Source organism: Rhinoderma darwinii, chromosome 7 (assembly GCF_050947455.1).
Source record: "Rhinoderma darwinii isolate aRhiDar2 chromosome 7, aRhiDar2.hap1, whole genome shotgun sequence".
In the NCBI taxonomy this organism is placed as follows: domain Eukaryota; kingdom Metazoa; phylum Chordata; class Amphibia; order Anura; family Rhinodermatidae; genus Rhinoderma; species Rhinoderma darwinii.
Window position 1 is genome coordinate 55,400,733 of NC_134693.1, and position 18,554 is coordinate 55,419,286.

General features: G+C 39.0%; 1 protein-coding gene across 2 annotated transcripts in view; it reads left to right on the top strand.

Moving 5' to 3' along the window:
* The window catches only part of NR5A2 (nuclear receptor subfamily 5 group A member 2), a 113,755-nt gene that overhangs the window by 24,562 nt on the left and 70,639 nt on the right, over positions 1-18,554 (top strand). The window contains exons 1-4 of one of the 2 annotated variants that reach the window (XM_075832239.1): positions 5,754-6,042; positions 10,508-10,626; positions 12,149-12,290; positions 17,071-17,717. In XM_075832239.1, the coding sequence (XP_075688354.1) occupies positions 5,961-6,042; positions 10,508-10,626; positions 12,149-12,290; positions 17,071-17,717 (990 nt within the window). In that variant the 5' untranslated portion in view covers positions 5,754-5,960. Of the gene's footprint in view, positions 1-5,753; positions 6,043-10,507; positions 10,627-12,148; positions 12,291-17,070; positions 17,718-18,554 lie in introns of those variants that run through there. The other variant, XM_075832240.1, reaches the window with a different exon arrangement.

Sequence of the window (18,554 nt, forward strand, 5' to 3'; positions counted from 1 at the left end):
ATATATATATATGACAGAAAAGATTAATTCGTGTTTTCTTGATATTTGATATTTGTCTTGCAAGGCATTGGATCTGTATTTACTAATTCGTTTATATATATATATATATATATATATATATATATATATATATATATATATATATATATCTTTAAATGTGCAGAAAGTCAATAGATATGTTATGACAGATCGATCATTTCTATAATCACTTGCTGTGTCGATAAAACTTTTACAAATTATTTACATTATTTTCCTACAACTATATTCAATCCTATTCTTATTGTAATAAATAATTCGATTAGAACTAGAATCATATATTGTGGGGGGGGGGGATCTCGTAGGTTTTTTTTTTTTTTTTTCGTTTCTTTGGAATGCTGCTGGATATAAAATGTATGTTTGCACAACCTCTTGACTCCAGCAGTTACATGGTGATAAGGTTAATTTTTAATTAAACTGTGATGTTGCATTGTGTAAAGAGAAGCTTTGTTTACAGAGTGGAATAAAAACTGAGGAAAACTTCAAACTTGTACTTTTCAGGTTGTGCAGTGATATATGAGCAGAGAAGGGGGTTAAAACAGGTACCCCAATGTAAATAGGATACAGGCAGGATCATAGCTGCGAACCCACACCTGGGCTGCATTGTTTATACAAATATTAGAAAAATTTTGCAACTATATTACAACTATTTTTGTGTAATCAAGATTATTATTTCTCTATTTATATAGGATACAGCTATTAGATAAGATAAATACATTTTATGTCATATAGTAGTGCAGTACATTGGAGGCAGATCACATGTATTTTAATATAATGAAGAAAACCCGCATATAATTCCTGATGGGAGGTTGTGCGGTGCAATGCTGTTGTATGTATCATACATCTGCATCAGTACAGATAGGAGTATGGGACATGCAGTAATAATTGTACATCCAGTGCTACATTGATACTACATTATTATAACAGACGGTGTTATAATGACATGGGTAGCAGATAAAGGGGCCAGTGCATGCCAGGAGGACGGTTGCTGGCTGCGAGCTGTCACTTGACAGGCAGCTCTGTGCATTCACCTCTATATTGATATATACAATGTATGGATCGCACAGGGCTAGGTCCAGTGCACGGAGAGAAGTATCTGCTTGTAAACCTGATACTGGCATAACAGTCAGGGAAGAAAAAAAACTTGATACAAATTCATTCATTCAGGGTATGCAGATTGCTTGCACTATAAGATCTAATATAAATGTAAAATAAATATAATATAATATAATATAAATATAAATAATATAAATTGGGGTGATCAGCAAATATGGTAAAAAGCATCAATAGTGATAGGTCAAGTCGTTGAAAATTGTTTTTTGTCTTTTTTTTTTTTTTGTTACATCTATTTCTGATAAAGCTGGGAGACAACCAATATGGCTGCTGTTGCAGCAACCATGAGGGTTGTGTCACCCAGATTTCCCTGTATTCAGAATGATAAATTTACCTATGAGTTTGAGAAAGCCTGGGGACTATCAGTGTGGGAGCTCCAATGGCAGCCTTATTGGTTGTCACCAAACCCCAAAAAAAATTTGATCATCTTGATAGCAGAAAGCAACTCAATAACTTGTATTTACTGTTGTTTTGCACCATTTTTGAATGTTAATATTATTTAAAAGGAAAATAACTCTAAAGTCATATTTATATGTAGTGTGGACTTGAATGCAAGTTATTGTTCCCGGTTATCAGCCATGTTTTATGCTAGAGAGAAAGTTAGTAAATACATTCTACCACATATCTCTGCCTTCCGCCTGCAGAAATAGTGACATACATATGAGTGGAAGGCATCAAAAACCCTGTGTATTAATTGATTCATGTGTGGGGCGAGAAGCCTCTGCCTCTCATGTAGCAGGGTCTCATAGTGACTGGAGGGCTCTGCCTGTCATGTAGCAGGGTCTCATAGTGACTGGAGGGCTCTGCCTCTCATGTAGCAGGGTCTCATAGTGACTGGAGGGCTCTGCCTCTCATGTAGCAGGGTCTCATAGTGACCGGAGGGCTCTGCCTCTCATGTAGCAGGGTCTCATCGTGACCGGAGGGCTCTGCCTCTCATGTAGCAGGGTCTCATAGTGACTGGAGGGCTCTGCCTCTCATGTAGCAGGGTCTCATAGTGACTGGAGGGCTCTGCCTGTCATGTAGCAGGGTCTCATAGTGACTGGAGGGCTCTGCCTCTCATGTAGCAGGGTCTCATAGTGACTGGAGGGCTCTGCCTCTCATGTAGCAGGGTCTCATAGTGACTGGAGGGCTCTGCCTCTCATGTAGCAGGGTCTCATAGTGACTGGAGGGCTCTGCCTCTCATGTAGCAGGGTCTCATAGTGACTGGAGGGCTCTGCCTCTCATGTAGCTGGGTCTCATAGTGACCGGAGGGCTCTGCCTGTCATATAGCAGGGTCTCATAATGACTGGAGGGCTCTGCCTCTCATGTAGCAGGGTCTCATAGTGACTGGAGGGCTCTGCCTCTCATGTAGCAGGGTCTCATAGTGACTGGAGGGCTCTGCCTCTCATGTAGCAGGGTCTCATAGTGACTGGAGGGCTCTGCCACTCATGTATCAGGGTCTCATAGTGACTGGAGGGCTCTGCCTCTCATGTAGCAGGGTCTCATAGTGACTGGAGGGCTCTGCCTGTCATGTAGCAGGGTCTCATAGTGACTGGAGGGCTCTGCCTCTCATGTAGCAGGGTCTCATAGTGACTGGAGGGCTCTGCCTGTCATGTAGCAGGGTCTCATAGTGACTGGAGGGCTTTGCCTCTCATGTTGCAGGGTCTCATAGTGACTGGAGGGCTCTGCCTCTCATGTAGCAGGGTCTCATAGTGACTGGAGGGCTCTGCCTCTCATGTAGCAGGGTCTCATATTGACTGGAGGGCTCTGCCTCTCATGTAGCAGGGTCTCATAGTGACTGGAGGGCTCTGCCTCTCAATGTGCAGGGTCTCATAGTGACTGGAGGGCTCTGCCTCCCATGCAGCAGGGTCTCATAGTGACTGGAGGGCTCTGCCTGTCATGTAGCAGGGTCTCATAGTGACTGGAGGGCTCTGCCTCTCATGTAGCAGGGTCTCATAGTGACTGGAGGGCTCTGCCTCTCATTTTGCAGGATCTCATAGTGACTGGAGGGCTCTGCCTGTCATGTAGCAGGGTCTCATAGTGACTGGAGGGCTTTGCCTCTCATGTTGCAGGGTCTCATAGTGACTGGAGGGCTCTGCCTGCCTCTCATGTAGCAGGGTCTCATAGTGAACGGAGGGCTCTGCCTGTCATATAGCACTGTCTCATAATGACTGGAGGGCTCTGCCTCTCATGTAGCAGGGTCTCATAGTGACTGGAGGGCTCTGCCTCTCATGTAGCAGGGTCTCATAGTGACTGGAGGGCTCTGCCTCACATGTTGCAGGGTCTCATAGTGACTGGAGGGCTCTGCCTCTCATGTTGCAAGGTCTCATAGTGACTGGAGGGCTCTGCCTCACATGTTGCAGGGTCTCATAGTGACTGGAGGGCTCTGCCTCTCATGTAGCAGGGTCTCATAGTGACTGGAGGGCTCTGCCACTCATGTAGCAGGGTCTCATAGTGACTGGAGGGCTCTGCCTCTCATGTAGCAGGGTCTCATAGTGACTGGAGGGCTCTGCCTGTCATGTAGCAGGGTCTCATAGTGACTGGAGGGCTCTGCCTCTCATGTAGCAGGGTCTCATAGTGACTGGAGGGCTCTGCCTGTCATGTAGCAGGGTCTCATAGTGACTGGAGGGCTTTGCCTCTCATGTTGCAGGGTCTCATAGTGACTGGAGGGCTCTGCCTCTCGTAGCAGGGTCTCATAGTGACTGGAGGGCTCTGCCTCTCATGTAGCAGGGTCTCATAGTGACTGGAGGGCTCTGCCTCTCATGTAGCAGGGTCTCATAGTGACTGGAGGGCTCTGCCTCTCATGTAGCAGGGTCTCATAGTGACTGGAGGGCTCTGCCTCTCATGTTGCAGGGTCTCATATTGACTGGAGGGCTCTGCCTCACATGTTGCAGGGTCTCATAGTGACTGGAGGGCTCTGCCTCTCATGTAGCAGGGTCTCATAGTGACTGGAGGGCTCTGCCTCTCATGTAGCAGGGTCTCATAGTGACTGGAGGGCTCTGCCTCTCATGTAGCAGGGTCTCATAGTGACTGGAGGGCTCTGCCTCTCATGTAGCAGGGTCTCATAGTGACTGGAGGGCTCTGTCTGTCATGTAGCAGGGTCTCATAGTGACTGGAGGGCTCTGCCTCTCATGTTGGAGGGTCTCATAGTGACTGGAGGGCTCTGCCTTTCATGTTGCAGGGTCTCATAGTGACTGGAGGGCTCTGCCTCTCATGTAGCAGGTCTCATAGTGACTGGAGGGCTCTGCCTCTCATGTAGCAGGGTCTCATAGTGACTGGAGGGCTCTGCCTCTCATGGTGCAGGGTCTCATAGTGACTGGAGGGCTCTGCCTCTCATGTAGCAGGGTCTCATAGTGACTGGAGGGCTCTGCCTGTCATGTAACAGGGTCTCATAGTGACTGGAGGGCTCTGCCTCTCATGTAGCAGGGTCTCATAGTGACTGGAGGGCTCTGCCTCTCATGTAGCAGGGTCTCATAGTGACTGGAAGCCTCTGCCTCTCATGTTGGAGGGTCTCATAGTGACTGGAGGGCTCTGCCTCTCATGTTGCAGGGTCTCATAGTGACTGGAGGGCTCTGCCTCTCATGTAGCAGGGTCTCATAGTGACTGGAGGGCTCTGCCTCTCATGTAGCAGAGTCCCATAGTGACTGGAGGGCTCTGCCTCTCATGTAGCAGGGTCTCATAGTGACTGGAGGGCTCTGCCTCACATGTAGTAGGGTCTCATAGTGACTGGAGGGCTCTACCTCTCATGTAGCAAGGTCTCATAGTGATTGGAGGGCTCTGCCTCTCATGTAGCAGGGTCTCATAGTGACTGGAGGGCTCTGCCTCTCATGTAGCAGGGTCTCATAGTGACTGGAGGGCTCTGCCTCTCATGTAGCAGGGTCTCATAGTGACTGGAGGGCTCTGCCTCTCATGTAGCAGGGTCTCATAGTGACTGGAGGGCTCTGCCTCTCATGTAGCAGGGTCTCATAGTGACTGGAGGGTTCTGCCTCTCATGTTGGAGGGTCTCATAGTGACTGGAGGGCTCTGCCTCTCATGTAGCAGGGTCTCATAGTGACTGGAGGGCTCTGCCTGTCATGTAGCAGGGTCTCATAGTGACTGGAGGGCTCTGCCTCTCATGTTGGAGGGTCTCATAGTGACTGGAGGGCTCTGCCTCTCATGTAGCAGGGTCTCATAGTGACTGGAGGGCTCTGCCTGTCATGTAGCAGGGTCGCATAGTGACTGGAGGGCTCTGCCTGTCATGTAGCAGGGTCTCATAGTGACTGGAGGGCTCTGCCTCTCATGTTGGAGGGTCTCATAGTGACTGGAGGGCTCTGCCTCTCATGTAGCAGGGTCTCATAGTGACTGGAGGGCTCTGCCTGTCATGTAGCAGGGTCGCATAGTGACTGGAGGGCTCTGCCTCTCATGTAGCAGGGTCTCATAGTGACAGGAGGGCTCTGCCTGTCAACCTGTGCTCCACTTAAATATCTAGAAGTTGTCAACCAGTTATGTTGAGTGTACGGGCTGTAGACATAACAGAAGCTGGAGGGAGAAGAGGGAGGAGCTGCGGTGACAGAAGACGACGCCCCGCCCTTCTCGCCTCACTGACACGGATGACAGGACGGAGAGATCGCAGAGTGGCTGGCGGGGAGGTGCGGGGAGGACCGTCCTGCTCTACACACAGGTGACAGCTCCGGAGTCCTGATTCATACTGTATCCGCACCGCATACCTGAAGAACGTACAGATGGAGCGGCTCTAGTCCCGCACATGTACCCCCATGTTACCCTCACCCCCGGAGCTCACATCCTGACTGCACCGCTCACCCGCACTTACCGCAGGACAACGGGACCCTGTCATGCTGCCCAAAGTGGAGTCCGAGGCTCTGGGACTGCCCCGGTCACATGGAGAACAGGGACAGATGCCCGACAACATGCAGGGTAAGTGCAGCCGGGTCTAGTGACCCGCTGCGGAAAAAGAGCTAGTAAAAGTCATGTCACTACTATATACTGTCATGTCACTACTATATACTGTGGTAGTAGCAGTCATGTCACTACTATATACATTGGTAGTAGCAGTCATATCACTACTATATACTGTCATGTCACTACTATATACTGTGGTAGTAGCAGTCATGTCACTACTATATACATTGGTAGTAGCAGTCATATCACTACTATATACTGTCATGTCACTACTATATACTGTGGTAGTAGTAGTCATGTCACTATTATATACTGTCATGTAACTACTATATACTGTGGTAGTAGCATTCATGTCACTATTATATACTATGGTAGAAGCAGTCATATCACTACTATATACTGTCATGTCACTACTATATACTGTGGTAGTAGCAGTCATGTCACTATTATATACTGTCATGTAACTACTATATACTGTGGTAGTAGCAGTCATGTCACTACTATATACTATGGTATAAGCAGTCATGTCACTACTATATACTGTCATGTCACTACTATATACTGTGGTAGAAGCAGTCATGTCACTACTATATACTGTCATGTCACTGCTATATACTGTGGTGGTAGCAGTCATGTCACTATTATATACTATGGTAGTAGCAGTCATGTCACTACTATATACTGTCATGTCACTACTATATACTGTGGTAGTAGCATTCATGTCACTATTATATACTATGGTAGTAGCAGTCATGTCACTACTATATACTGTCATGTCACTACTATATACTGTGGTAGAAGCAGTCATGTCACTACTATATACTGTCATGTCACTACTATATACTATGGTAGTAGCAGTCATGTCACTACTATATACTGTCATGTCACTACTATATACTGTGGTAGTAGCATTCATGTCACTATTATATACTGTGGTAGGCGCAGTCATGTCACTACTATATACTGTTATGTCACTACTATATACTATGGTAGCAGCATTCACGTCACTTCGATATACTGTGAGAGTGGGACTCCGTAGTACTAAATTATAGAGCTTGAATGGGGGCACCCAAAGCGTGTCTCGTACGTGCGTAAACCTACAGAATCATATATATGTATATATATATATATATATATATATATATATTGTGCATTACACACCTGTGTCACGTGTATAAGCCTCTTGTATTGTAAATAAACATAGAGATGGTGTGTTTTCGGTACATAACAGTGCTCTCTCTATGTGTGTGTAATGTACATATGTGTATTATATATAAATATAGATAGATACATATATATGTGTGTGTGTTTTGTAAATGTGTCAGTGTATACTTGTTTGTGTCGCATACAATAATTATATTGTGTCAGTCCCCGCTTCCTGCCCTTGGGGAGGTGACAGTATGTATATAGGATATCCTACTATAGGATGATGGTGGCAGTATATGAGGAGACATGAGCACACGGGTCACTAGCCGGACTACATTCAATGCATACACATGGAGGGGAGGCAGGGGATAGATCGTGACTGCAGCCACAGGTATTATACTACATTACTATGCTAATACAATGATACATGTGCAGGTATACAGGGGAATGATCCTATCACCGTTCAGGGGGCAATAATCCTAATCCTCACCTATTCATTACACACTCTGCTGTGGTTATATTTGCGGTTTCACGCATGTTGCCTGCGTTGGAGCTGTATATACATATATATATAGAATACATTCACTACTGTCCTTTGCTTTATGTACTTTTATGTTTATGTAATTCTCTTTAGCATTCTTTTTTATGACACAGAGTGTAATCATATCCTTAAGTGGTTGTTATGTGTGATAGATAGATAGATAGATAGATAGATAGATAGATAGATAGATAGATAGATAGATAGATAGATAGATAGATAGATAGATAGATAGATAGATAGATAGATAGATAGATAGATAGATAGATAATATTGAGAGAGATTTCATAGATTAATAGTGTCTGCATTGATAGAGAATCAGAACTTGGACTTCTGTGTAATTTCCTCTTTGCTGTTGTTATTTAGTTTTATTGTATTTTTTTTATTTTATTTTATTATTAATGCTTCAGCATCATGTAATCTGAAGTGAAAACCTGGATTAAATTTTAGATTGTTTTTTTTTTCCAGTAAATGCAGAATGATGGTTACTCCAGTTCTTGTGATTTCTAAGTCATTCATTGATAATTTGGTTATCTGCAATATGCAACTGGAGATGATTTAGGGCAAAAAGCGCAGAAACTGGAATATACCAAACTACTTACTTCTGGATAACCTATAGAGTCAGCACTTAACAGTCAGTAGTCTGGATTATTGTCATGGAAGGAACTCTACTTTTTTACATTGTCTGTTGTATTTAGCATGCATAAGTAATAAATAAACAAATATATATACATATATTTGTTTATTTACATGTATATATATATATATATATATATATATATATATATATATACATATATATATATATATATATATATATATATATATATATAATGTGTGCAAAAAAAAAACCATAAAATTTAATTTACCTGTTTTCATTTCCATGTAGAACTCAGTACACCATTTCATTATTCTGTATGGATGTCTAAATGCACTAAATTTTTATATTTCTTTTTTTATTCATATTCTTTTAGAAATTATGTTTTTGCTCAAAGAAAATTCAGTACATGGCTACAATTTTATAACTTGGGGTTTATGCATTACTAATAACATTGTCAGCCTCCATATGAAATGTCAAAATGACACCCTAATATATATACATATATATATATATATATATATATATATATATATATATATATATATATATATATATATATATATATATATGTGTGTGATTGTGCATATTTATTATTAATGTTTTATTTTATTTTTTTCTTCAAAATAAGTATATTTGCGGTTCTTGTTGGGGATTTGGAAAAAGAGATTGTATCTGTTCTTGTGCCATATTTGACACCATTTGGAGCTGTGGTTTTGGTCACTAAATTCTACCAAATCTATTTTTGCTAAATTTCAGTAATTTGAAATATGCAGGAAGCAGCAAAAACATTTGATAAAAAAAATTTAAAAATAATTTCCACACTTATTCAAGAGCTACAAATGTCCGTGCTTTCCTGCCTGATTTACCAGTTCTGAATGATTACATAACAATTCCAGTTTTCGGTCACATTTCAGAGCTTTACTGTGGAGATTGAGCAGACATAAGTTTCTTTTTAGTGAGTGAAATGTGAAGTTTCTCTGCAGACATCTCTGAGGAATATACTAATGTCTATAACCTGCACAATGATCTGGGCTTTTAAATGATTTTCTCCTTCCAGCTCATCTGAAAGTAAATGGACTATTAATGTAGAGCCCTTCAATAACATATTCTATTATTTTTTAGGGAAGCTGCAAATGGTTCTAATTTCTTAAAAAAATATTTTCACATTTTCTATATTAATGTAGCGTACAAAGTTATGAAAGATGATATTATGAAATGTAACCAATATACAATTAGATATTTATTCCAATGTGCACTAAAAATTTACAAGACCTTGAAAGGTCTGAAAATATCTAATTTAATTATTTTCTTTTATACATTTTATTTATAATTGTTTTCTGAAATATATACGATATATATATATATATATATATATATATATATATGTACACATGTATAAATGTTATTGATAATTGTTTTCTGAAATATATACGGTATATATATATATATATATATACATATATATATATGTATATATATATATATATATATATATACGGTGTATATATATATATATATATATATATATATATATTTATGAATATATATATATATATATATATATATATATATATATATATATAAAGTAATTCAAAATTGTAACTTTTTAGTCTGTACCTGGTAACAGATGTCCTCTGCAGCGTTATGCTCCACTATTCATAGATGGCAGGCATTCTTCATACGTCTGGCAATGTTTTACAAGACAAAGCAACAATGACCATGAGCAGCAGTTAATGACAATGTAAATATTATTTAGCAAAACGTTCGCAATTGTACTAGAACCGTTATCTATAGTTTTGACGTAATGTGGATTTGGATATAGTTTTGGAGCAGATAAATATTTTAAATATTACATATGGGAGGAACCGGTACGGGTAATAACAATACATATGTGAAAGTTTGGAGTTCACTTTCACAGGATTATGTGCGGCAGCTCGGATCCGTACACCACTTAGTATAGCATATCAAGGAGTAAGCCTAATGGGTGTGGTGTAACCTTCATGTCTCAGCCATCAGTAACATTTCAGTGGCCATCACTGACTGTATCTTACAAATTACTAGACACATGTCTGTGTCAGAAAGATCCCACACTTGAAGTCCATCTGAACAGCAGCTTTAATACATTGATACATGGTATACATCTTATGGACTGGGTTGTTGTACAAGTACTAAGTTTGTCCTTCATCTTCGTTCAGTGTCGCAGTTTAAGATGATGGGCTACTCATACGATGAGGACTTGGAGGAGATGTGTCCGGTCTGCGGGGACAAGGTTTCTGGATATCATTATGGACTGCTGACCTGTGAGAGTTGTAAGGTGCGGAGTTATTGTTACTTTTGTTTTCTCGGTTATTGCCATTTTCATCCCCTCTTCTCCAGTGGCACTTTATTGTCTCTTTATCCCTAAATGTTTAATACTGATAGCTGACGTGTCTTTCTCCTCAATGGACTAGAATATTATTTATCCTGTTTCATTGATTGGTTTATAAATGTGCTGCTATAAGTGAAAAAAATAACTGTATTTTTATAATTTTGTATTAGAAGAATATTGATACATAGTTGATAAAGTTGAAAAAAGACACAGGTCCATCAAGTACAACCTATAAAATATGTGGACTATGAACTAGTAATGTGTTGTATTAAGGGATACAGATAGACATGATATAGATATATTGGACGTAGATGATAGATAGATAGATAGATAGATAGATAGATAGATAGATAGATAGATAGATAGATAGATAGATAGATAGATAGATAGATAGATAGATAGATAGATAGATAGATAGATAGATAGATAGATAGATAGATGATAGATAGATAGATAGATGATAGATATGAGATAGATAGATAGATAGATATGAGATGATAGATAGATAGATAGATAGATAGATAGATAGATAGATAGATAGATAGATAGATAGATAGATAGATGATAGATAGATAGATAGATAGATAGATAGATAGATAGATAGATAGATAGATAGATAGATAGATAGATAGATAGATAGATAGATAGATGATAGATAGATGATAGATATGAGATAGATAGATAGATAGATAGATAGATAGATAGATAGATAGATAGATAGATAGATAGATAGATAGATAGATAGATAGATAGATAGATAGATAGATAGATAGATAGATAGATAGATAGATAGATAGATGATAGATATGAGATAGATATGAGATAGATATGAGATAGATACATGATAGATAGATAGATAGATAGATAGATAGATGATAGATAGATGATAGATAGATAGATAGATAGATAGATAGATAGATAGATAGATAGATAGATAGATAGATAGATAGATAGATAGATAGATAGATGATAGATAGATAGATAGATAGATAGATAGATAGATAGATAGATAGATAGATAGATAGATAGATAGATAGGCACACAAGCGTATATATAGATAATGTTTGGGACACGCAGATTTCTCGAGAAGTCCGTGTAATTTGGAAAAACAGCTCTAAATGTAACGAAACGATAGATCAATATTTTAAAATCTGTTTTACATAAGTATTCCTGAACTTTCAGAGCAGATGTTGTTCAAAAAGAGATTTTTTTTTAGATATTTTATTTATACTGAATTTTTTTGAATATTGGAAATATTTTCTCGCTGTCTTGTTGAGCTGCAGTTCATAAGTTATAAAACAACATATTGTAAAGGGTTTTCAGGTTTTATGTAAATAATCACCGTATAACGGAAAAGTTGAAGTCTTCCATATGCCAAGTTGTGCTGTTCTTTAGTAATTAAGAGAAAGAGATCCATCATCCTTCATGTGTGTGTGCTAATTATTCTATCTTTCCCCGTATTCTCCAGGGTTTTTTCAAGCGGACGGTTCAGAACAATAAAAGATACACTTGTATTGAAAATCAGACCTGTCAGATTGATAAGACCCAGAGGAAGAGATGTCCTTACTGCAGATTTCAGAAGTGTTTGAGTGTGGGGATGAAATTAGAAGGTAAGATGATAATGGTCCGGATCTGAAAAGGTATGTGCGGACAGGATAGATCGATAGATAGATATTTTCATCAGAATAATTGTGTAGTTATCCCATATACAATTGTGTCACCTGTACCAAAAACCATTACGATTGCTTTCATGCATTGAAGCACCATGTGAATCCTTGGTTGATTTTTAATGCAGAAGTGACCAACGGAATAATTTTTAGACACATCGGATAAATTTTAAAGCAATGGGACGGATTCAGATCATTCATTAATCACAAGGCTGTGAACATTTAATCCTAGTTGGATGGACACTATGTCCATGGCCACTCACTTAACTCTGCAAGTGGCGAGAGATAAACACGGATGTTGTGTGGTCATTGTCCGAACCAGCGTCACAATAGTGTCCAAGAGGAGCTGCCTGTGCAATTGTTAGGCTGTGTTCACACACTAAAATAAAAACGGCTGTAAAATACGGAACTGTTTTCAAGGGAAAACCAGTCTCTGATTTTCAGCTGTTTTTAAAGCATCAAATGTTTTTTTGATGCGGTTTTTGGAGCCGTTTTTCTATTGACACAATGAAAAATGGCTCCAACAATGGCTCATAAATTGACATGCACTTCTTTTTATGGGGCGTTTTTTTACGCGCCGTTTTTTCAAGTGGCCGCATAAAAAACACCCCATCTGAAACACCACTTTTCCCATTGAAATCAATGGGCAGATGTTTGGAGGCATTCAGCTTACGTTTTTTCCTAGGCGTTTACACCCGAAAAATGCCTAAAAACACTGCGTGTGAACATACCCTTATAGAGAGCCCATAATGGGGTTAATCTAACCAGACTGTGCAACTGCAATCTTACCGCGTTTGTCCAGCTTTAGTTCCGAGGTTTACAGTTACAGACGAGAATTTCTATAAAACCCCAAAACCACGCAGATCCGTGTTAACAATGACCTCACAATCGTTTAGCAGAACAACCGCTTCCTCGATGACTCTATAAATATGCTAAGAAAAAATGTTAGCTCGAATTTTAAAAATTATGGACGCAAAACATTTAGTCCGTTTTAATTTCCCTTTATCTTTCTATTTTCTGGATGATGACAAACTGTTCTGTTTATTGAATACTTCAAAACACGTAAATTGGTGACCCTTTTTAAATCATATGGAACGTATTTAAGGGTCTTGCATGGTCACTATGGGATAATACATATATGTGTATCATAACAGACTACGTTTGCGATAGGAAAAGCCTAAGCAGCTCTGTTTGTAATACAATAGTGAAAATATTTGTAAACTTTTTTTTTTTTTTTTTTTTAAAACACCAGAGACATTTCCTATATTAACTTAAAAACATAACCATCCAGAGGCCATAACATTATGCATTCAGAATATATATAGTGTTAATATCAGAGTTTACGTTTTTCAATTAAGGAGGTGAGATTCTAATAATGTACATTAATTTTCAAGTATTTGATTCCTGACATTTAGCAAACATTTTTACATGTTGTTTTAGCAGTTAGTACATAAACGAAAATAATTTTTTTCCCCCGTAAAATAAAGCCTAAATGACGTACATGTAGGTCTTCAACAGAAGGTATTTACCCAAAAATGGCGTGCTTGTATGTGAGAGCAATTGCACGGGTGCAGCAGCTGTGCCCGCGATTACCAGGGTAATAGGTGGCTGTGATTACAAATCTCTGATCCTGGCCGTTTAACCCCTTAAACAGTGGTTAAAAACATGGTTTTTATTTTAATACTTCACTTTTATTAAATAAAAATTGCAGTAAAAAACATATACATAGCAGGATAGCATTTGTATTCATTACGTCGATATAGAATATTTACAAAATTAACTGATAACTTACATGTACCAGAAAATTAAGGCAAAAATTTGCCCTATAATCTATGCCCTGCATTTCACTGATAGATCTAGATATTTTTCCCATAATTCTCTGCAGTGTGAAAAACAAATCGCTATAAGCTATTAGGCCTCATTCACACTTTCGTATTTGGTCAATGTTTTGTTTCTGTTTTTTAAAGCCAAAACCAGGAGAGGATCCTGAACACATAAAAATATATAATGGAAACTTTTGTACTTCTCCTTTTCGCTCCTATTTATGATTTGGCTTAAAGGAACATTCTGGTGATTTTTTTTAATAGTCACCCCATTAGGAAAGTATACCCAGTAAAAGGTAGGGCAGGTTAACCTCTTAACGGGCGCGTTGTTGCTGAATTATCTCCTCCGATCCCGGTCACCATTATGTCACGTGAACGCAATGTGACTGTCCGATTCCTACAGAGTCTGTTGTGTGGACCGAAGGTCACTTTCACTATGCAGTCCTATAAGACTCACATTGAGCATCTCATAGGAAGATGTAAAAGTGACTTCCGGTCCACACAGCAAACGCTGTAGGAATCGGGTGTCACGTGATATAACGGCGGCTATCAGAGGAGATTGCTCGGCAACAAAGTGCCTGGTAAGTGGATTACCTGCCATAACTTTTACCAAGTGTACTTTTCAAATGGTGGCCACATATAAAATAATTTCTCAGGGTGCTGCTTTAAAAAAATAAATAAAAGCAAAATACTTTCAGTACTAGAGGCAAATAGTTAGGCCTCATTCTCACTTGTGCATTTTGCATATTGAAGTGTTAATGATCCAAGATGCAAATGAGTCTTGCTGCCATAGGTGTTTATGCTTTAATGCAACAGTCCGCACAAGGTATCAAGGCGCTAACGTGCCAAATAGACCCATAGAACAATTAGAAAAGTAGACTTTTGCGCATTTAAAATAGAGGTACAAGCCATATGTACAATAAACATTTGCTAGTCTGCTTGCTGACAGTTTCCTTATATCAACAGGAAAGAAATACATTATTGAAATTTAAAAAAAGAAAAAAAATCTGTGACAAAAAATCTATATATATATATATATATATATATATCGATTTTTTTTCACATATATATATATTTTTTATATATATATATATATATATATATATATATGTATATATATATATATATATATATATATATGTTTATATAGCGTTTCTTCAAAGGGAGAAGCGTCTCTTTAAAGTTATGCTATAAATAAATACATTTTTAAAATTCCTGCATTTCTACAGCCTGAGAAAACATACAGTATATGCATATGCCTGGACCAATCAGTATTCACGCTGGCTCCCAAGTAGCTACCTTGTTTAATATCTAAAAAAATATTTTGTTTGTTTCTTCATTCCTTGAGGCCAAGGAACTACATATAGAGCTCAAATTATTATTATTTTTTTATATATAAACTATAAAATAATTAAATAATAATGTAAAAAAAAAAAAGAATCTGACAGTTTGCCTATTAGTCTACGGGCACATCAGCGTATACATGGGGAGATTTTTCTTCTCCATATGTAACATAGCAGTTTGGACTAGCTCCCTGTCCGGCAATCACCATTCAACCCACATCATTTTTTGTATTTTATCTGTTATCTAATGTTGGACACTAATAGCTTTATATAAATGTAGAAACGACACAGCTGAACATACTATTCACACACATGCATGCAGAATCACGAACGAAAATGTAGTTAACGCAAGAATTTTCTTTCTCTAGTTCTAAACCTTTATGCCATTGATGACGGCAATTCATTTGGCAAGAGCAGGTTTAGAGAGAAAGGTCAATCAGGTCAACCAAACCACAAATACGTTTTCTGATTATCACTCTGCAACCGATCTGTTCATTTGGGACGTCAAACTTTTTTTTCACTTAAAAATAAAAAAGGACACTTTTATAGGTTTCCAGATGTGGAAAGTATAGTATATAGAAAGTCTGAAAAGAAAAATAAACGTGGCAGACAGGGAAATGTGAGCACACTGCTTTTTCCTCTGGAACTTTATTTTTCCAAAAATAAAAAAAACCCTCTGTGTCTAATTATTGAAGGAATTTTGGAATTGTTAAATCTTTTTTATATATATATATATTTATTTGAAAAGCATTATTTCACACACACACACACACACGCACACGCACACGCACACGCACACGCACACGCACACGCACACGCACACGCACATGCACACACACACGCTTTGATTTAAAGCTCCTGTCTTATATAAATCATTCTCCTTGTAATGACTCCGCAGTGTGTACTTTCCTAATAGCCCTATTAAACCTAAATTGTAGCCTATAAATTACTGAGATTCATTAATTGCAGAAGTCTTTATACAAGATGTGTATCTGAGATCTCCATGCATTTTTAATGGAGGTGTAATCACTCCTTTGCATAAGAGCCACTGGCCAAGGTAGGCACAGTCAGTGTCACTCGCTATCCCATTAAACTTGCACCACAATGGAACTTACCGCTGTGACAAACCCCATTAAAATCCCCCCCCTGGCTGCAGCTGAACCACATTTCTTAATTATTCCTAAAACTGAAGACTTTGCTTTTCAGAGACTTTAGTAAAAATAAAATCAAATTGTCTGTTCTGCTTTGAGAAAGTAACAAGCTGACACTATTATGTAGGTATCCTAGTAAAAAAAAAAAAAAAAGAGGTCTTTAACAAAAAATCGAAAGCTATAGAAAATTCATGAATAGGAAAAAGTGACAATTTAGTAACTATATACATATATAGAGTGTATAGGAAACGCTCTTTACATAGGGAGTCATTATATAATATAAAAGTAGCATTGACATATGTTTTTATTAATTGCACCCCTTGAAATGTTGTTGATTGTCATGGAAATATTCGGTAATCATAAGTTTGTGTCTTAACTTTAATGTTAGACTTTTTTTATTCTACAGCTGTGAGGGCTGACCGGATGCGTGGAGGGAGGAACAAATTTGGGCCAATGTACAAACGGGATCGTGCTCTCAAACAACAGAAAAAAGCTCTAATTCGAGCTAATGGACTTAAACTAGAAGCTATGAGTCAGGTCATTCAAGCCATTCCCACCGATTTGACCATTTCTTCGGCTATCCAAAATATCCACTCGGCATCCAAGGGTCTACCTCTAAACCATGCCGCCCTTCCACCGACAGACTATGACAGAAGCCCCTTTGTGACGTCACCTATCAGCATGGCCATGCCACCTCATGGCAGCCTACAAGGTTACCAGGCCTATGGTCATTTTCCCAGCCGTGCTATCAAATCGGAGTACCCGGACCCTTATACAAGTTCTCCAGAGTCTCTTATGGGATACTCTTACATGGACAGTTATCAGTCCAGTTCCCCTTCCAATATCCCACACCTTATAGTGGAACTCTTGAAATGTGAGCCTGACGAGCCTCAAGTCCAAAGCAAGATCATGTCTTACTTACAGCAGGAGCAGGCCAACAGGAGCAAACATGATAAACTCAATACATTTGGACTCATGTGCAAAATGGCCGATCAGACATTGTTTTCTATTGTTGAATGGGCGAGGAGTAGCATATTCTTCAGAGAGTTAAAGGTAAGACTGCTCAAAAACTATAACTTCTTCTGGCTGGTAAGCTGCTTTTTTACTTATTATAATCTGATAATATAAGAAATATTAGAATAGCAACTAAGGCTTCATTTATATCTGCGTTAGGGTACCGTTCCATCTGAGCTTTCCGTCGGAACGGGGCCCTGACTGACACAAACGGAAACCAAAGGTTGATTTCAATGGTGACGGATCCGGTGCCAATGGTTTCCGTTTGTCTCAGTTGTGCAAGGGTTTGACGGAATCAATAGCGTAGTTGACTACGTAGTTGTGTCAGTCAGGGTCCCGTTCCGACGGAAAGCTAAGACAGAATGTCGGAACGGGTCCCTAGCGCAGATGTGAACGAAGAGTAAGAGGGACTGGCAGAGCAGCAACTTTTTTTAGTTTATCTTTGACATCAGTATTGGGTGAGTTTGCCGTGGTTATGGGGTGAAAGGGCGTTTATAGACATAAAGTACATCAAAGAATCCAATTGACTCAGTTTCAGTAAATGCTATATTTGTGCATAGTACAGTGATGTAGAGTTCACTGAAAAGCTCATTGGAGTTATAGGAAATATTCATGTGTGACCCATAGGGTCAGGATTTTCCACGGCAGTGCTGAAAGGATGTTTAATTATTTAGGCTAACAAGTCACATAGAATTAGGCAGCCCGAAGTGTCTTACATTTTTTTAAGTTATAAAAGCAGGAAACGTCTTTAACTGGCTTGATGAAAGAAACGTTCAGGTCTGTTCTTTCAATTACTGATCGCATACAGCAGACACAGCAGTGGGCCTATTGTACAAGCAACTGAATGGTACAACTTCCCAGTCAGTTGTTAAAAAA